Source organism: Anopheles merus, chromosome 2L (genome assembly GCF_017562075.2).
Source record: "Anopheles merus strain MAF chromosome 2L, AmerM5.1, whole genome shotgun sequence".
NCBI lineage: Eukaryota > Metazoa > Arthropoda > Insecta > Diptera > Culicidae > Anopheles > Anopheles merus.
In genome coordinates this window covers 31,462,287-31,481,843 of record NC_054083.1, presented here as the reverse complement: position 1 = coordinate 31,481,843, position 19,557 = coordinate 31,462,287, and the positions used below count along the sequence as shown (strand labels likewise).

Here is a 19,557-nt window from a genome sequence, read left to right as displayed (position 1 = left end):
TTGCCCACACGCGCGCACTGGTTCCCCTCTTCCCCGCCTAAAGATCAGCCAACCGTTCCTTCTTCTCTCTACCTCTTTGTTGGCTGTGGCAACACGCAATGCCGGTAAACGTGGAGTTGGGGTGCGGTTTTCGCCTCTGCCATTTAATGCGATACGTGCGTGTGTGTGTGTACGTATGATGAATACGTTGCTGTCCTCCCTGTGGTTGGTTGAGCGTTGGATATTGGAGAGGCGAATGCATCAGTAACGCCCTAAAGAGACATCTTGGCAGAAATGTGGTGCTCAGAATTTGATTCATATCGAAGATATCCTACCCATCAATCGGTTCTAGATACATCCCCAACCAGAACTTCCGATACACCGACACAAACATTACCTTGTCGTCTGGTTGCCAGAAATGGATCAATCTCCTTCAGTGTCAGCATACAGTTCAATTCGCCTTTTTCCTCCCTTTTCTTTGTGCTCCGGTGCTCGAACCGCACATCTCTCGAACCCCGCTATTCATGGGCGGACGGGCACCAGAAAATTGGTCAGAATAACTCGAGGCCGTCGACAATGATACCGTGCACACCACTGGGCCCCGCGTTGTGTCGGCGAGGTGTGGGAAACGACGAACCCTCAAAACCCTTCATTGCACCACACGCGAGAACTCACAGCACGGTTGCGCCGATTACAACAAGGGAGTCGCTCCAAAGGCTTAAGCCCCCCCCCCACCCCTTCGAAACAGGATGGGAGAAAAGCGTGAAGAAGAGAGAAGAAACTCCTTTTAGCAGCAGCAGCCAGCCCTCCCGTATATATCCATTAAGGTGTCAGGGTTGTTGGTGGCGCGCGCGTAGTTAGGAAGGTGATTTATTCGCCATTTTTGCAATGCTGCACACACACATACACACACACACATGTGGACAAAACTTGGAAGTAGTAGGAAGTGAAACAGGCAGGGAGGTATAAAGGGAGGATGCATGTTTGGGCTACAATGGGGCCTCCTTCGCCTGTTCTCTCTTGTGCCGCCATGCGGTTTTGCGCAATCCGCCGCCTTCGGTGTGTATGTGCGACGACATTATTGCGTACGTGTTTCGGTTTTGCGCACCCCGGAGTCCTCGTCGGATGGCTTGTCGTTAGCGCTGTGTGTACCATGCTGCTGGATGGTGGTGGTAACAGTTGTAGCAGAGGGATAGCAGCTTCCCTCCTTCTCGAGGGCGCATTATTGGGGTGGAGAGTTGGTGCTTTCGCATATAAATCAGACGGGTAGCCTCTCACAGTCCGTACAGAACCCAGGTCTCCGGTATCCAGAGGGCTACAAACCGACGATCGTTTGATCATCAGAAACCGCGACCCCGCCGCTTGGTGATCGTAGCCGCCGTGGTGGTGGTGTGGCGGGAAACCGGCCTGTACCCTTTATCTAATTAAGTATGACAATTATTGTCAAAATAATGTGAAGTATTGCCTGGTTTTGCTGGCTTTGGTACGCTAAAGGAGGAGGAGGTTAATAAGGCACAGGCCTGCCGCCCTTGTTTGCAGTGGGTCACCGGGGTTCGTCGTCTGTTCGTACCGCAGGGGTTTTTTGCAAATCGTACGAGGAAACGGTTCAAAGGATCGCACTAAATCACGCTCGTTTTAACATGATCACCAGTGTGAGCAGCAGTAGTATGTTGGCCTATTCTGCGCCAGAGCTCTTTACTTCTCAGAGTTCCGCTGCAAGCTTATCGCATTCTCCCCCCTTGGCTGTGGTGGAATTGCTGTGGCGATTCACTTCACGCGAGGCATTTCGGTGAATGGCGCTGGGCTGGCATACAGCGCAGGCATAACCTTGCGTGTTCGCGGTTCGCGGATAGTTGCGGTTCGGCTCCGGCAACGCGGCTACTATTCCACGCGAGGCCCGGCGGCTGCGCTTATCCCATTCTTTCGCTACGGGCCGCGGGGAGGTTCTAGAAAAGATGGACGTGTGTAGCGGGGCTGGTGCTGGCGGTGGTGTATCGTATTTTGCCGCGGGCCTGCCGGTGGCGGTGCGTCGCACATCGAAAGACGTCATCAGCAGCCGGGTGTACTTGAAAAGGTTTTGATCCACTCACGGGCGAACGGAGGCAGTCGTAAACTCTTCCCCCCACCCTCTCATAGCAGCATCTTACTCACTGTTTCAATCCCTCCGTTCTACGTGATTTTTTTTTTTGTTGCTGTCGTTACTCTGTTGCTCCTCTCGTTTATTTCGCACCAGTTACACTGAGTTTGTCGATCCTCACCTGTCATTTGATACACTTCGAACCGGTACCGTGAGCGACACAGCACAGCAAATGTCGAGTACAGGGAGCCGAGCGAGAGAGGACGTCACCGAACGTGTGTCAAGTGTGCGGCTGCACACTACATGCAACGGCCCCTCGGTGGCAGTGGTTGTAGTCATTATTATTTACCTTTCGCATACATTTTTGTGGTTTTGTGAGGATGTTGTTGGTGTTTTATTTTTATTATTTCGCTTGTTGCATCAGACCCAAAGGGCTGAGGAGTGATTGGGTTTTTTTAAAATGTTATTTTGGAAAGCCGCCTTACACTATCGATCACGCTTGGACAGGTTGTTTTGGGGTCCGTGTTGCGACAGTTTGGAGAATCCTTTCTTGTGTGTCTGCAAACTACAGTGGCTCACCAAAATGGTGGTGCACTGTTGTAGTGTTGGGTAAATTTGATTCAGATGCATGAAAATTAATGAATCTATGAAATGGTTCAGTGAATCTGAATTTCGAAAGACTCGTGAATCTCTAAAGATTAATGAATTTCAAAAGATTCATATATCTGGAAAGATTCACGACGATCTAGGGTACTCATCTAGGGAATCATTAATACAGGCTTTCCCGATCTCTTGGCAAATACCACGCAGCCGGATAATTTGTTTTGCTACGGGGAGACGGTCCATGCAAAGATTGATCCTTTGAGATTTATGATTCTTCGTAGAATCGATCCGAGGTCATCATATAATTTCAATGAGCAAAAGGAGACACTACCCACCATCTTAGGCTACATGTAATTAATGACAAATGTCTTATATATGCAATTAGAGTTCTGTAAATGTCATACGAATAAGAGTTAAAGGGAACTAATGTGGCGATTGTTCCAATCCATACTCTTGCGATGAATTTCAACTTAAATACAATTTCACTATCTTAGCTAAATGTATTATACAATTTCCCAACATGTGTTTATACATCTACTTTCAAATGAGACAATGACAACCAAACTGTCACTAAAAACAACAAGGCTGTTCAAACAAATGTAATGTTACGGGCAGTTTTCAGTTAATGCTAGTTAGCTTGATGTACAAATTCTATGCTACTGTACCATATATTTAGAGAGTCACTGTACATTGCTGTTTCAGCTTCTCGCAACGCGGGCGGATCAAGTAGCACACGATGACGGCTGGATGAACTTTTCTTTTGGGGCAATGCAATGATGCCTAAAAAACCCGTCAAATAAATGAAAATTGATCGTTACGCAGCCGCTACCCGTGCTACTGACAGGGGCTGTGGATGCTGTGAGAAGCCCGACCGCGGGAAGCCCTAGAACGGCGTTACAACAGTGGTGGTGCAGAAGCTTTTGAAAGCATCATGACCTCCGGCAGGTCAACGTTTTCGGCATTGACACGACCACTACGCGCTCTCGAGTGTGTGTTTTAATCGACAATCCGGTTGCTATCACTCACTGCACTGAGTGTGTGTGTGTGTGTTGTGTATGGGTAACGAGATGACATTACGTCACTTGCTTTTGTTCTACCGCTTGTCTCATTTGTAAGGGTTCTTCTCTCTCTCGGCGCTGTACAGCAGTAGTAGATGTGGTGTGCTCTCGGGGCACCGCCGTTACAGCAGAACGCATTTATTACATACGTTCTGTTTCCTGACTGTTCTTAATCTCTCGATCATTAAACTACACACAAACACGCACACCAGGATCGGGAAGCGCTGCTGTAGTACGCCCGGTGCGTGCGGCTGATAATTTAATAAGCTTTAATTAGCGTCAACAATTATTAAGCCAATTGATTGACAACCGCGCGCTGCTGTGCTGGAAGAAGCCAGAGAGAGAGAGAGAGAGAGAGAGAGAGAGAGAGAGAGAGAGAGAGAGAGAGAGAAGAGAGAGAGAGAGAGAGAGAGAGAGAGAGAAGCGAAAGCAAATACATCAATACGCTGGCTTGAACAGAGGCTGCGGGATTTCTCATTATGCACTCTCGCACACAGCGGCAGTAGCAGCAGTACGAAAGGGCCACTGCAGAGTTTGCTTGCGATCGCGTGCGCCCACGGAGGCGTAGTGCCGTACCTGTTGGACCTCACGTCATTGGCCAACGTGTGTACCAGTCTCTATGCTTGCCGCTGCCAGTTTTGTTCTAAATTATCGTCCAAAGATTTGTGAACCATTTCCGGCCCTATGTTCGATTTCCGAGCGGGGCGCCGGCACACGCACCAAAACGGACCAGAGACCCATAATTACGCTTCCCCGTCATGCGCTACTCTAGCGGCACAAAATCTTTCATCACAACCTCCGTGAGGGTGGAAGAGGGAGTGGTTTGGAGGGGGGAAATGTGTGTCTGCGGTTTACAATAAGCACGAGCGCGATCGATATCTCCCTATTTCCCGATATTGCGCGCGTATCTTTTGGGACGTCAGAGAACTACGTGTCCACCCGGGTTGTGTTCGTCTCCTTCCGACTCTCTCGATCGCTCGGTCTTTCTGGGAGGTTTGTAGCTGTAGTATACACCACCTTTTTCTACCCCGTTGTGTTGCAGTACTACTACCACCACAAACTCACACAGTACAGAACATAGTGAGAGAGGGAGAGGAAGGGCCAGTTTTCGCTATTACAACCACCAATTTATGGGGTGTTGGGATGTTGGAGTCGCATCTCCACTGTCGCAGGGGGTGTGTGTATGTGTTGTGTGCACCGTTTGGAAGGGAACGGGAGCGTCTCTAGGTGTGGGGTTTTGCTAAGAGCATCTAAAAATATCTCGAGCGGAAAGCAGCAGCACGACGATCTTGTGCGTTGGTTGCGTGTGTGTTCCCGGTTCCGCCTTACCATCCCGACCGCCTGTTGTCGGTCGTCAGTGGCCTTCCTCTGGTGTCTTTGCTTCGCGGTTTCAACCTCATCCCTCACGCACACACACATAGTCTCATACGCCGGTTCGTGTGTCTTCTTGACAGTTCCGATAGGATCGGGCAATTTGCACTTCTGGCCTGTGTTGTGTGTGTGTGTGGGTGGTGTGGAAAAGCGTTAAGAAAATCTCGAACATGGCCAAATGAAAAGTGAAATTATGTGACCCAACGGCAGATGTGCGTGCACGTGGGACGCATGGGGTAGTAAGAAATTGTCTTTGCCGAAAGAAGTTCAATTGCAAGACCAAAAGGAACCTCATATGTTGTTCCTCAATGCAAGCGGACAGATGCGAATGGGAGATGATATCAATTATTTGGAACATAAGTTCTGTTGAAGTTATGTTTTTCTTCTTCTTTCTTTAACATCGCCAACCACACTCAACATATTTCCGATTGACGTACTGAGGCTTAGCCTTTGGTGAGGTTTTTGCCTTTTCCACCATTAATGCCGAACCACATTAATGGTGCCCTTGAGAAAAGAACGATCAGGGCGGAAAAACGTTTTATCCCCCCGTGCAGACAAATTGCTGCTGCGTCTCGATCACAACCACCAACCCAGCGTTCCGTATTGGGAAATTACCACCGAGGTGGTGGTCATAATCGGGTCTCGCTCCAGATTTTGCCCTGATGACGCACGCTGCGTTGAGCCGGTTTCAACATTGGCGAAGAAAATTCGATTGAAATAGACTCCCGAGAGAGAGAGAGAGGGGGGGAAACAAGGTGGTCCGGCTTGAAGATGTGCTCCCCTTCTATTTGAAGCTCACAAAACACGCAAATGGATGTTGATGTGTTTTTCACACACAATTTTCCACCAAAATTTCGGCTCAATTTTTCGACCACTGATCGTTGTTGGTTTAAGCAATCACCGGGATGAGCAGTTTTTTTGGTTTTTCCTTCATTTTTCGGATAAACGATTTTATATCGCTGGTGTCTTTTGTGGTGTGCGATGTACTCCGATTTGTTTGCTCCCTTCCAACTGCTTCTTGGCCCAGTCAATCTGCACCGGGAGATGCGGCCGCGGTATGCAAATGTATACAGAGCACATTCCTAGAATTTTTCCCATCCATATTTCGGCTGCGTGGCTGCGAAATGGTTCGAAATTTTCCCCTGTTTGAACCGTGTTAAAGCTTGAGTTGCGATCTAATTTCGAAGTATGACACACATGTATATAGACACAAGGTCTTTGCGAGCAGGTTTTGTTGAAATTTGGTGTTAAGAGGACAGCTAAAAAGAAAAAAGCAACCGTACCGCTGTAAATAAAACCCGTACGGTGTCTCTCTACGCTGTCCGTCCAACAGGGACCCTTCTCCACCTGGGGTCCGTTCAACCCACGGTTGGGGAATTCCGACCCCTAACATTCTTGAGGTTGTCGATCGGTAGGTAAATATATCAAACATTCATCCCTGTGGGCCGTGTGGGCGCAAAGCGAAACACGTGCAAACCTTCCCCCCAACACATTTCGTAGCACGGGGAAGGGTGGTGAGCAAGGCGTTTTTTTAAGTGATTTATCATCATTTATCATGTATATATGATCTAGCGGAATGTTTAAGCTTTGCTAGATACGCACAACATTGAAAAGATCTCGAACAGCGCAGAAAGCAGCGAAGTTACAATTGCTTTTTACTACCCAAGTGCCAATCGGGTCCTTAATTTTGATTACATTTTAATGACAGTTTTTGTCGCGTACGTACGCGTGTCGATTCTGTAGCGTATTTTGTTGCGTATGTGAGGGCTGCGTTGACTGCAAGAGGATCGCGCACTTGTCGCACTTGCGTGACAATGTTGCGGTTTAGAACATTTCCTTCATGATCATGTAGTAGGTATAGGAGGTTTTAATAAGCTGTAATTAGAGCGTCATAGAAACGATCAGGCAGAGCAGGAGGAGAACGGCCTGTGGAATAACTAGTGAGCGGTACTTACTTGCGCGAACGTCACAATGTTAACGTTGTAAAACTTGCCGGCCGTTATCGTCGCCTTGCGGTGGGCCTGCAGGATGATGCGCAGAAAGTACTTCCGTATCACGATCGGCTCGTCGTACCAGCGGCAGTTGAAGGCGGAATGGCTGATGTTGGCATTCTGGGGGAAGAAAAAGAGTGCGTACACAATGATACTGCTGTATAAATTTTTAACGCATTGCAAACGTGATCACCTCTTCCGTAAGCTGGTTTCCCAGGTAGGAGAAGCACATCATCTCGATGAAGATGGACATCAGCAGCACTGCAATGTTGATCACGTTCAAGCTGTGGTTGCGCGTGATGTAGAACAGCATCAGGCAGAGCATCAGCAAACAGCCGATGCACTGGTTCAGCAGTATCAGGCTCAGGATGCTGTCCAGCAGCTTGGTGCACTCGATCGCACTGTAGTGCAGCTGGACAATTTGCTGCAGCCGGCGGTGCTTCTGCGCCAAAAGTCCACCGGCCGACTCACGATCGTACTGCTGCAGCAGCCGGTTGACGAGCTGATAGAGCAGTGTGTTGTAGCGGATCAGCATAAACAGTGCGCCCTTGAACCAGAGGATAAGCGCACAGAACACACAGAACGGTGTGATGGCCACCCAAGAGATGGTGTAGTGCACGATGTTGTGATGTACATCCAACCCGTACAGATCCTGCATGAGGGGAAGCATGAACTCAACCGTCCGGTTGTCCTCCGGCATGCGCCACTGGAGGAAGTAGCGCGGATAGTTGTACATTGGTGGAATTATATTGAACAGCAGAACGTACAGCAGGTTCAGCTTGGCGTAGCCGAGGCTAAACCGATGAATGTTAGCGTTCACCTCGATGATCAGCTGACTGCACTGGTCCTGCTTGTCGCGAACTGCAGAGGGAAAGATTGTAGTTTGAGTTGGTTTTTGTTGTTGCGGGTATCAGGGTGCAACAACAGCAACGAGCACACGCGCACGTACACAGCTCCAGTGCCTGCTCCAGCTTGCGAATCACCGCCCGGAACGGTTCCGACTTGATGGCCAGGATGATGATTGTCAGGTAGCAGAGCGCGGCAAAGATCAGCTCGGACACGCTTCGCACAATCGACTCAAACGGGTGCCGGTCGGTGATGCGCACCGGCTTCGGGAAGATGATGGCCACGTACGCAAGCAGCAGCAGCACGTACAGCCGGTACAGCTTGCGCCGGTCGCCCCACAGGCCGAGCATCGCGAACAGGCGCAGATTGTACGGCATCACGCGGAAGTTGTCGGCCGGCGTCCGAGCGAAAAGGTTTACCATCCTCGTGCGCTTTCGAACACCTGCTCCCTAAGGGTCTGCGTGGCACTGGTTCAAGGACTGTCTGATTGACTGACTGACTTGCACCTAAAATTGCTCTATTAGAACGTATTCTCGCATTGAGTGCGACGAGCCTGTGTCAAGTATTGGAGATGGGAGGCGGAGTATCCTGTGCTTGGTGTATAATTCTACAAAATTATCATGCCGAAAGCCCTATGTTTATATAGTGGGTGGCTATGTTGACAATCGGTCTACAACATCTACGCTAAGCCGCGATTAATTATGCACGCGGACGATGGGTTATGATTAGTGGTTTCTGTTTGACAACACTTAACAGTTACGATTATATCAATTGTTTAAAGGATGTAAGGATAAGTGGACAATTACAGTATTTGTTGCTTTCAATTCCTAGAACAGCTCTTTTAAAATGAGATAGTACGAGAATATGGCTTTTAGCAGCTAAAAATGAAAGAAGAAATTGTCAGACGATGACCAAGTGGACGCTAATTGTAGGACACTATCTTACTTGTCCAAATGAGGCCATGTCGACGAAATGAAACTTTCCCACCGTAATACCACGCGGTATGTAGGCGTGACGGATCATCTGTTGGAACTGTTTTTGCAAACAGGGTGGATAGTTGTACCAATCTGTGCTGTAAACCGCTCTGGCAACGGAAGTATTCTGCAAATCAATTGGGAAATGAAATTTATGCAAAACTGTAGAGTAAACATCGATTTACCTCCGTCGACAGCCTATTGCCGAAGTAGGAGAAACATAGATTCTCCACCGTAAGGGCTAGAAACAGCAGCAGCACGTTGACTGCACCCGAGTTGAAATTCTGAGAATTAAGGTGATGTAATTAGATTGTACGTATGCCAGAAGCCCTTGAGCACGAATCAACCTGCCCCACCTTTGATATGTAGAACAGGAACAGGCAACACATCAGTACGGTGTTGGTGAACTGTACCAGTAGCATCAGGTTGAGCACACTGTCCAACAGCTTCGTGCACCTGGTGGCCGCTCCGTGCTGGTCAATGATTTCCGTTAACCGGTGACGAAACTGGGTCGTGGCTGGGTCAAGCGATTTAAGCTCCCGGACGCCTCGCGACACGAGCTGATACTGGAGCGTGTTGTAAACGATGATGCCGATAAAGACTAATCCCTTGACCACCGTCAGGTACGCGGTAAAGAGAAACGCTGGACAGGCCAGCAGGGAGAAGACGGTATAGTGCACGATACTGTGCCGTATGTCCAGAAAGAAGAACCGGGACTCGACGGGCAGCAGAAACTCGACCGGCTCGCCGTCGCCGCTCGATGCGAAGTACGCACTGTACGTCACAATTGCGGGCAGTAGATTGAAAATAAGGAAGTACACGCCCTGCACGATGATGTACAGCCGGCTGTAGCGCATTATTTGTCGATTGACGTACACCACGTATCGGCTGGAGTCGGTCGTCTGGAACTTTCGTTCTGTGTGATCGCGACCGTTTGAGAAGCAACAACGGATGTTGGGAGAGTTTGTAATAATTTAGTGTACGTGTTGGGAGCATCCAGCCAGTCTGTCACACTTACGCTTATCGAACAGCAGCTGGACGGTGCCGATCAGCTGCTCGAACGGTTGCCGCCGGATGGCGAAGATCGCCATCATGAGGTAGTTGTTGTAGCAGAAGATGAACTCGGCCGTACTGCGGGCGATCGAGTCGAAGCTATCGCTCCCGGTACCGAGCGCAATCTTCGGTACGATCAACAGCAGAACCGTGCCGAGCAGCATTAGGGCGAAGGAACGCTTACGCCGGGGATCACCCCACAGGCCAGAGTGCTCGAGCAACCACAGGCCGTGCGGCATCACGGTGAAGTCACACGCGCGGTCACGATGGTTTTGCTGCTTCGGGGAGGTCGGGTGCGTTAAGCGTCGGAACATGTTTGCTTTACGATAGCGATGGTTTGATACTGGCGGGACAGGTCAGCAATGTCGCCGTTTGGCCGGGCGTTATGTCACACCCCGCTGGTGGATGAAGTTATTATTTCTGGAGCAAATGTGTATGCGACACGCAATGTGCCTGTGATTAGTATGATTATTGACAACTATTTTTGTACCTTATAATTTGATTCAGTTTGATTGTCAAAATATGCATTCTAAGCATAAATATTTGGATCAGCCCAGTGGTTGTATAGCTAGTGGCGCTAGCTCTTTACAAAACTGCCTTATTTCTAGTCGAGACATTCTCCAAAATACGAAAAAATTCTTATCCTGGTGATAATAACAATAAGTCGCATATATAAATCAACCAATCCATAGAGAATCCCCAAGGTCTCTAGTTAATGTCTAGTTATATGTAGACGTAAAATAGATTGTAGTTCCTAAGAAAAAGAAAAAGAAATTGATTCCACTAGCACAATGCTTTCAATCCCATTATAAATCCTCAAATCTTGGTTTGTGGTAAGAATATTCTGAAATTCCCAGCCGAGCAAAACGGGGAACGTTCGCAGCAGAACCCCGGCAGCAAAAGCACCAGCAGCTGTGTGTGTTTATCGCCCTGATGTAATCGATGCTTCTTCACACGGGTGTGTGGTGGTCGTCGCCGTCGTCGTCCCGGACGTCGTTGGAAATGCAAGTGTGAACAGAGTGCGTGCACTGGTTGGGTGGTTGGTTGGCAGCTTGGCGATTCCTTAATGCTGCTGGTGTCTTTGGTTGTGCAATATGTCTGGCTGTGTTTGCAGAGCCCCCCACCCTGGCTGGCTGGCAGCTAATAATAGCTTAATTATTCATTCTGATTTGAAGAGTGTGAACGATCGGGGGGGCTTTCATAAAACTGCAGAAACAACGACCCCCAGTCATACGCTGTTGTTGGTGTACGTTTTGAGTAATAAACATTAACGCTATTACTGCGGCCACGCTTTAAGGGGTTAAAAGATTCCTCATTCTTTAGGGGGTTTCGGAAAAAAACGGGGACCAAAATGAGCATGGCAATTAAAAGCACATTCTCTCGCATTTTGTTGGTGTACATGCATCATTCTTCTGACTGCAAATGGGGGAATGAATTGTGCGTCTTAGACTTCGCTGTTGCTGAATTCAATCATACTGCAGCCTGCGGGACTACGATGAGTTCTCGCCATTCGCTCCGCTTCCCAGGTGGGCGGAAGACGACGACAAGCTTCCGCGGGTGTGTGCTGCTGCTGCTGCTGCTGCTGGTGTCTTCACGTCTTGGTAGGTGCGGACATGCGGGACCAACCCGACGTGGTAAAAGGGTGCCTCGCAGGGTAAAACTACTGCTATAACAAAACCAACGGCAAAAAAGGAGGTTAACCCACTGTGGTGGAATTGGCAGTGTTGTGTTGTGTGCAAAATCATGGTACAAGGGAAGTGTATTCGCAAACGACGTCATTAGCTGGGAAATGGCAAACGTCTAGCGCAGGGTCCCTAGCTAGGTCTCCGAGCAAGGTGTGACTAAGCGGATTGATTTTGCTTCTACCGTACGATTCGCTCTGCGGGACGAACCACGCTCACTAAATGTCCCAAATACCCGGGAAGGAGGGATTACGGGCAAGTCGCACACGATGTCCCGATCGCAATCACCTTCGTCATCATCACCCAGCAGCGCCTGCTCGTTGTCTTGTTGTACGGTTGAGCATGACCGTAGTGGAACCAATTCGCGTGCGCCTCTCTTTCCCCTTCACCCTTGTTTGACAATAACGCCTGCGGGCAGGTTTATGATCTAAGATGCAATACAACAACTACTCAGCCAGTGCTTTTGGAAGACCAAGGCGATGTGTGGTGGTGGTCCCGCTGACAGGTCAGGATCAACGTGAGAGCGGTTTCTGTTTGCGTGTGTGGATTGTTTTTTTTTTCTTCTTTTTTTTGACGAGTTTCGGACGATTGGGAAGGGATGACTGAAAAGCGTGACAACGGGTGGGTGTTGTAATATCATAATAAATTACTCTCCAATGTTTGAGAATTAGTTTAGCCCATTGTGAGTAAGAAGTTCGGAAAGCGAGTACAAAGCGCACCACCTGGCGCTGTTGCTGGACTTGGTGGTGGTGTATTACCTTCCTCAAGAATCTGAGCAACAGCATCATCCCACAGGTGGTGCTGATGACGACGGAGTACGATGGAGTCCTACAGTTGGTGTAGGTGGAACGGTAAATGCTGTCCATTCCCATGGTAGAGTGGATTAATTAAATGTCCATATTTAATGTACCATCCCGTATGGAATAAGGTTCAAATTTATGTCCTAAATCCGTTCGTTCTATTTCACACTTACACCGCAGACCATGTGCTGCGTACGATTGCGTAACTAAAAGTGAATATTCATGCGCACAGGCACGAATTGGCAGTTCAGCATATAGCCAATGGCAATTCTTTCGCCACGCAGAATGGCAGCAGCGTTAAAATGATCCATTCAAGTAGCCATTCGGATTATCTTTATCCCGCGGTGTAAAGTGTCTCATAAAAAAATAAGAAGCGCCCTTCCACCCTTCTCCATGCGTCCGTGTGCGACCACCAGCCACGTTCGGTGGGGGGAGCAATTTGAATAAAATAAGTTTCGACACTGTCATCGTCCGCTTATATGGGCAGGCGCGTAGATCAAAGCCGTAGCTTTGTATTTCGGTCCCTGATTTGTCCACGCTTGAACTGCTGCTGCTGGGGGTGGTGATCCCGAACCTTTCGGGAGCTCATTTCCATTTGGCTTGTATGAGCGTATGGTTTGCATTTTTCATCACGTGCCTTTTTATCAGATGGTAGTGGAGGCCTTGTATATCCTCTCCAGCTAGGCGTGGCGCGCGCACCCGAGATCGTAAAAGCGTGAAGAATTGGTCGCTTTGTATTTGGTTGTGGACCACGCGGAAACTGAGCGGTGATATGTATATATGATGTTAAAACCTTTATTGGTCGTAGCATTGGAACAACTCTCTTTTGCACGCACGCGTGTGTTTTTTGTTTCGTCCAGCACGCACCAAAAGATAGGATCAATAAATTAATAAATGTTGTAAATAAAATTCTGCAGCGCTTTGAGCAGCGCGCCCTGTGTAGCATGTTGTTGACACCACCGTGAACCAGAAACGTCTAAAACAGCAGGATATTATAAACATACGCATGTTACCGAAACCTATTACTCGGCCGATCGCTTTGTGGTGTGTAGGCGCGTTTGCTTTCATTTGAAAATATTAGTTCAGAACGCGGCGCAGTGAGTTGCAAAAAAAGCACACAGTTTGAAAAAAGTGTGCTAGAATCTATTGGGTATGGTATGTGTGTGGCCACTCTCCGCGTGGTGACGCGGTCGGATATTCGTTCCGGGCCCGAAATTAAAATCGTGGGCGATAATAAAGTACAAACGTTTGGCAAGCCAGGAAGTAATCTCTTATGAGTGTCGCGTCACTCGCGCGACTGCCACTACTCATCTGTGGCTTATCGAAGCGTGACCACTTGTTCGGTTTTCTTGGCCATGTTTTAGTGCTGTCCAGGCGAATAGTGGGAGGGGGAGGGGGCGGATGTGCGCACAAACGAAAATGAATTAGTGCAAATTGTGAGAGCAGCACGAAATTAATTTGTCCCGGTCGTTGTTGGAGGGACGCAACCTGTCTTCTGTGTAGAAAGTTAGTCTTCTTACCGATGGTATATGGGGGAAGCGGCTTGGTTCAAAAGGCCAAGGGGTCTCTCATCACCGGTAAATTGCTGGACAAATAATTTTGATTTGAAAGACAAGTGAGGGGGGGGGCGGGGATACGTTTGACAGAAAACGACACGATTCACTTTCAAACGCGACTTTTAATTTTTTCGGCACGAGTTCCTGTTGAACCATGAGTCATTGAAAATTTTTGAGTATCTTTTGGGGGAGAACCGATCTCACGATCTGTGTATTATAAGGCCACGCGCTTTTTGATGAGTCTATTGAGTCGGCTTATTGATGGTGGGTTAGAACTAGACAAGTATCATACCAAATGGAAATTGATGCATGGTTGTGGAATTATTTTTATCGATTCTTAGTATTTCATTTAAAAAATTGCAATAAATTTATTTAGATTCATTTAAACCGAATTGTTGTCATATAGGATATTCAAGAAATAAGTACAACTTTGAGTAAACTTTGAAATAAATGCTAACAGAAATAGAAAAAAACACCCTATGTTATAATGACACTAGTTCCATCGGCCCATCATTAAATTACCGGAACGTACAGAAATAACAACCCGCTGGAATGCGAATGCGTTTTTCCCTAGCAGACTGTGCGCGCAGACGCCTAAGCATGCAATTTTGGCAACTTGCGTCAGCGCAAAGGGTGTGTGTGTGTGTGTGGTATTGTTTTCCGCTGTATTCCATCGTTTGGTTTTTTTGCACCAGCTAGTTAACAACAGTTTACAAGCGGCAGCTGCCCGTTTCCACAATGAATGTTGGGTCTAAAAAGCAACATTGAAAATCGCCGAGAAAGAAAGAGAAAGGACACAAACACACACACATATGCCCCGGCAGCAAAGTGTGATACTTTAGGCGAGATATACTTTCACCAGCGCCATTGAAGACGACGGTGATTAGACTCGGTCGTGTGCTTATATGTGCTTTTGTGTAGTTTGGCAGGGGGTTTAATTTTTTCTTTACTTGTTCCTAGAAATGTCGCACAACCCTTTTTTTCGTTACTATTAGTCCGTTTTTTCCTCTTTTGATTTCTCTGTACAGGCGTGTATACCAGGGTGGCTAATGTGGCTTTGATTGCGCTAGTACAGGTTGTAGTAAACACTCGGTGCCTTATTAATGCCCAGTTTCCTGTAGTCATTTTCGCAGCAACGTGCTTTTTGTGATAGGGAGAAAGATAGAAAATCAGCGGACCTTTTCTTGCGGTTGGCTGAAGTTGGCTTTAATTTTGGCTTGTTGTTTAGTGGCGCGCGTGCTTCTTTCGGTATGCGGGTTGCCTTTTCGCTGTTGGAAAACACCATTATTTGGGCGCATGGGAGCGAAAAATTGGCACGCCATTTTCATTGATAGCATTTTTCGTTTTTTTTTTGTTTGCTCACAGAGAAGTCCAAATTGACAAGCTGCTGCTACAAATAAGCGAAACAGTTTCCAAGAGGCGTTCGAATGTATTGTTTTTTTTTGTCGCACCAACATTTCTTCGGATTATCACTAACGCTCCGACGGTCCGAGTCAGCTTGACGGCAACCCCACGACAGCAGGGCGAAATGCAACATGACTATCTACTGTTTTAACGGCTTACATTGTCGCACACACTCTCGCGAGCGGGGGAAAGTGCACTTGCGCACCCGTTGGCCAGTATCGTACAAACTTCCCAGTCCACCCGGCAGCGATGGCGTCACTTGTTTGCTTTCCTTCAGTTTGTGCGCGCTCTATCAATTAAAACCATAGACACATTAATCACATTCGTTGTAGTTAAGGCCTACCGAGGCACTGCTAGAGGGCACACTTGCATACACTACCAGGCACACTACCAGTGGCCTTTCCTCTCAAGGCTGATGACATTAGCCCGGTGGCGAGGAAGATTTTCTTTCGTTCGAGTTACATCCCATTAGAATGGAGAGACACGAAACACATTCTTCAATAGCGAAGAACTCAACAACGGACCTATTGCTACATCAATGTTTGCAATGATGATCGTTTGTTGTAGCCGACAATAGCTTTCCCCTGTGGAAGCGGCGATGGCATTAGGTTAGTTTAATTCTCGCATTAAACGGCCGTTCTTCAGGGCGTTCGGGGCCACGCAAGAGTTTGTTGAAAGCGAAACTGTCTACATTCCCTAGATGCGTTTGAACCATCCGGCCCTGGCCTGCGAGGCTGTCTATGGCGGAACGTGTAGACAAGAACAAGACATTTTATTGCTGCAATTGATTGGTTTTATTGAACTACGCGATGGCTTCATCAAATCGTTTATTGATATGAGCCTTCGCCTTCGCCTTGTGACTGTTTTGTCTCGGATTTGTGTGTTGCAGCAAAGGTGGACACGGATGAAGGTGATCTATACTGGGGTGAGGTGTAACCGGGTGAAAGAAAAGTACATTGAACCGTATTGTTGGGACCGTTGTTTTGAGGCTTTCTTTCGCAGTAACATTGCGCGCGACGACCGTTCTCCTTTGTTGACGGAAGAGTGTTTATCGCGTCGGGTTAAAATAGAAGCTGATAGAAATAGGCGACGAAGGCAGTACATATGTTGTACAGAGCTGGTCGATGCTCCGTGTCTTATCAGACAGTAGCATCAGTTATTGTCGGTTATCTTTTGCCGACTTAGAATTCCCAAAGGTTGTGATTCATTTCCTATCAACGTTAGACTCTAAGCGTAAGATTTACTGCTAGACTTTGACTCCAAGTCTTTATTTGTCATTCAAAATATAAGAATCTTCTTCAACACGTTAATAATTATATCCACAATCAGTAGACAAGAGATATCTAACAAAAAACTTGAAATAATAAGTAAAATATTTAATATATGTATAGATAACAGAAAGACTATTCCATGAAGAACCACAATTTCTTTGAAATTCGTTAAAATGTTTGCTCATTTGTTATAATTTATTTTTAACAACCCTTCCTCCACCCTGATTGCTAGTGTTGTCACGTACATTGAGCGCCGGCTAAGCACGCGCGATCACATGACGTTTTGGTTTTGTGGGGCAATGGTATCAGTTTCTGCCGGGTGATGATGGAATTTGGCCCGAAACATGGCGCCAGTCGTTAGCGCTTCGCGGGTGCTGATTGATGAAACGAAACCGAAGCACAACGGGGGCACAATAACAGAGTGTTAGCACTGTCGGGGAGGGGGAGAGGGAGGTAACATAAGAAAGAAAGCTACCCCGGGCATGTGAGAGGAAGTAGTCATCTTGAATGCGTTAGAAAACAGATGAGCAATTGGCCGGCGAACGTTCTGAGCGTTATGGTTGAAGTGTTTTGAAATAGAACGAGGCTTTCTAATGAGTGAAAGAAGTTAATTTTAGCGTAATGCTTTAATGTTGTGGAAGTGAAAAGTCGTGTCTTGGAACCGACCCCCTTCAAGCGAAACTCAAATTCAATCAGTGTCCGGAATGGCAATAAAAATGTAATATTTTTAAACAGCGTGACGAAAATGGCCATTTTACAAGGAATTTGTTCTTCACATTCAATGCCATTGTCCATGTGTTTCGTTTCGCTTACATCATGCCACTAGCAACTATTTTTATCATCAAAGCGGAAAGGTTTCTTTAGCAACGTCTTTAGCAGCGTGTGGTCGCGTGGGTTTGCGGCGGAAGGATAAACGCTCGGCCCGAAACGGCGTAATCATCATTCGTTCGTTCGGTTCTTTGATGCTTGATGACAGGAGCGCTACGACAAAGCGGGAAGTATCCGATCACTCACCCTCACTGGTGATGGTTCTGCAACAGCAGCAGCTCATGTTCATTAATCACGGTGAATTGTCCTGCTGCAGCAAGAGCTGCTGCTGCGGTTCTCGGTGCGCTGTTTGATCGCAAGATAAGGTATCAAATTACACTCAACGAGTGTCACCGGTCAAGCTGACGCGCGGGGTGGATGGTTCCACCTCTTACTTGGTTTTCTCACGCCGCCCTACCTGCTACGAACATGTTGAGCCTCTGAGGTCCATTATCCTTCCCGACAAATTGCACCAGCCTCGATGGGTCATGATCCTGCACGCACCGCAATACAATGTAGCGAAATGGGCAACCACACACTCTACCAGCATTGCCACACAAGGCTGATAAACATCACTTCCCGCAATGTGCGTCGTCGTCGTCGTCGGCCGCCGTATTGATTAATGATTCCACCGGCGCAAACAATCGACATATAATTTGCCCAACCCGGCCGTCTCGAAATGAAAACGGGCGAACGCGCGCGAAATATTTGCGCGTAACGCGCTCTGCTGGCTGTGCTGTCTGTCTTATCATAAACCACGCGCGAAAGCAATGGTGCAAATGAAAACGTGAAACCGCGATCTGTAGCTGTGTGTTTGTGTACGCATCAACGCGGGACACGCGGAAATGCGCGTCAAGCATGTGTTGTGTTGTTGTTTGCCCGTCTGACAACTTTCCCCTTTTTGGGGGTTCGAACCCCTCGCTGCTTATGGTTCGGTTGCTTTTTTGCGTTATTAATTTGCTGACCGATAAACGCCAAACGTGCGTGTCTATGTGTGTGGCTGAGTAAGAGTGAAACAAACGGGAGCTACCCTTCGGTGTGATATATGATGTAAAAGGCATAAAGCATAAAGACAGCCAGTGTGGTGGCAAAAAGAAACTGTACCTTTGCAAGACGCATTTGATCACGCGCGCGCGTACACACACACACAAACGCACGCACACGCCTGTCAATCGTTTGACAAAGTCTGTAAATGGGGTAAAAGCAAAAAAAAGAGTCAAATAAATTAACTGTATCAATAATTCATAGCACCACGCACTCTGCCAGGCACGGCAATGTGAACGATATTCCTTCGGTAGCCAAACCGTGTTACTTTTTGTTACAGGGGTTTTTATATCATTTAAAAGACTTGCAATCAAACAAGCATATTATTATATTTTTAAATTATATCGTTAGCTTTCAACTGTCAATTAAAACACAATTGTGAAGAATTATCGTGAGCTGTATCAATTTCATAATTTTTCATAATTCACAATCATAATTTCAAACGTAGACAGCGCCGTAAATGCTAGAATTGATGGCTACTTAGGCGTCTGTCCGATAGTTTAAGCTATCGAATTCTTCGACTACTCGCTCGAGATGTACAGGCGACCCTCGAGTTACGACGATTCGCAGATACGACGATTTTGATTTTGACAGTTAAAAGCTGTCATTTAGAAGAAATTGATAGATCTTTTTTTTTAATTTCTTGCCGATTAAGACCTTACTGAACATATTTATAAAGATTCCTCATCTTCCAAATCTTGAATATTTATATCGTGTAAACGACTTTTGGAGTGAAGTTAACACATTATCGAACTTTTTTTTTAATAAAATGCACGATATCATAGATTTCGGCTCTTCAACTTCGGTTATAAATTTTATATTGGAATATTTGACATTTGACTTTTTCGACGCACGCCTTGCTTTGGGACATTTCTTCGGTTTTCGGTATCTCTGGGGTCACCGATATATGATAACAAATTGCATCAACTCGAATCTGCTGACGATTGATCTAGCGGGAAAGCCATCTGTCATACCAAAGTGAATAAAATGAACGTTCGAGTGAATCCTCTCGAATGTCAAAATGAAAAATTTCATATTTGT

General features: G+C 47.1%; 2 protein-coding genes across 17 annotated transcripts in view; one reads left to right on the top strand and one right to left on the bottom strand.

The window, feature by feature from the left end:
* Positions 1–19,557, top strand: part of LOC121594125 (protein phosphatase 1 regulatory subunit 12A) — a 72,205-nt gene that overhangs the window by 11,585 nt on the left and 41,063 nt on the right. The gene's annotated exons all lie outside the window — the stretch shown is intronic.
* On the bottom strand, positions 8,397–10,628 carry LOC121594126. Its single transcript, XM_041917122.1, has 5 exons — positions 9,918–10,628; positions 9,256–9,815; positions 9,085–9,183; positions 8,871–9,026; positions 8,397–8,803 (listed from the first exon to the last, which is right to left on the bottom strand). The coding sequence occupies exons 1-5, from the start codon at positions 10,264–10,266 to the stop codon at positions 8,753–8,755; spliced, it is 1,215 nt and encodes a 404-aa protein (XP_041773056.1). The 5' UTR covers positions 10,267–10,628; the 3' UTR covers positions 8,397–8,752.

Coding starts and splice junctions, on each gene's coding strand:
- LOC121594126 (XM_041917122.1), bottom strand. CDS start 10,266: ATGTTCCGACGCTTAACGCACCCGACCTCCCCGAAGCAGCAAAACCAT. Junction 9,816..9,917: donor CCAGCTGCTGTTCGATAAGC/GTAAGTGTGACA, acceptor GCGATCACACAG/AACGAAAGTTCCAGACGACC. Junction 9,027..9,084: donor GCAATAGGCTGTCGACGGAG/GTAAATCGATGT, acceptor ATTGATTTGCAG/AATACTTCCGTTGCCAGAGC.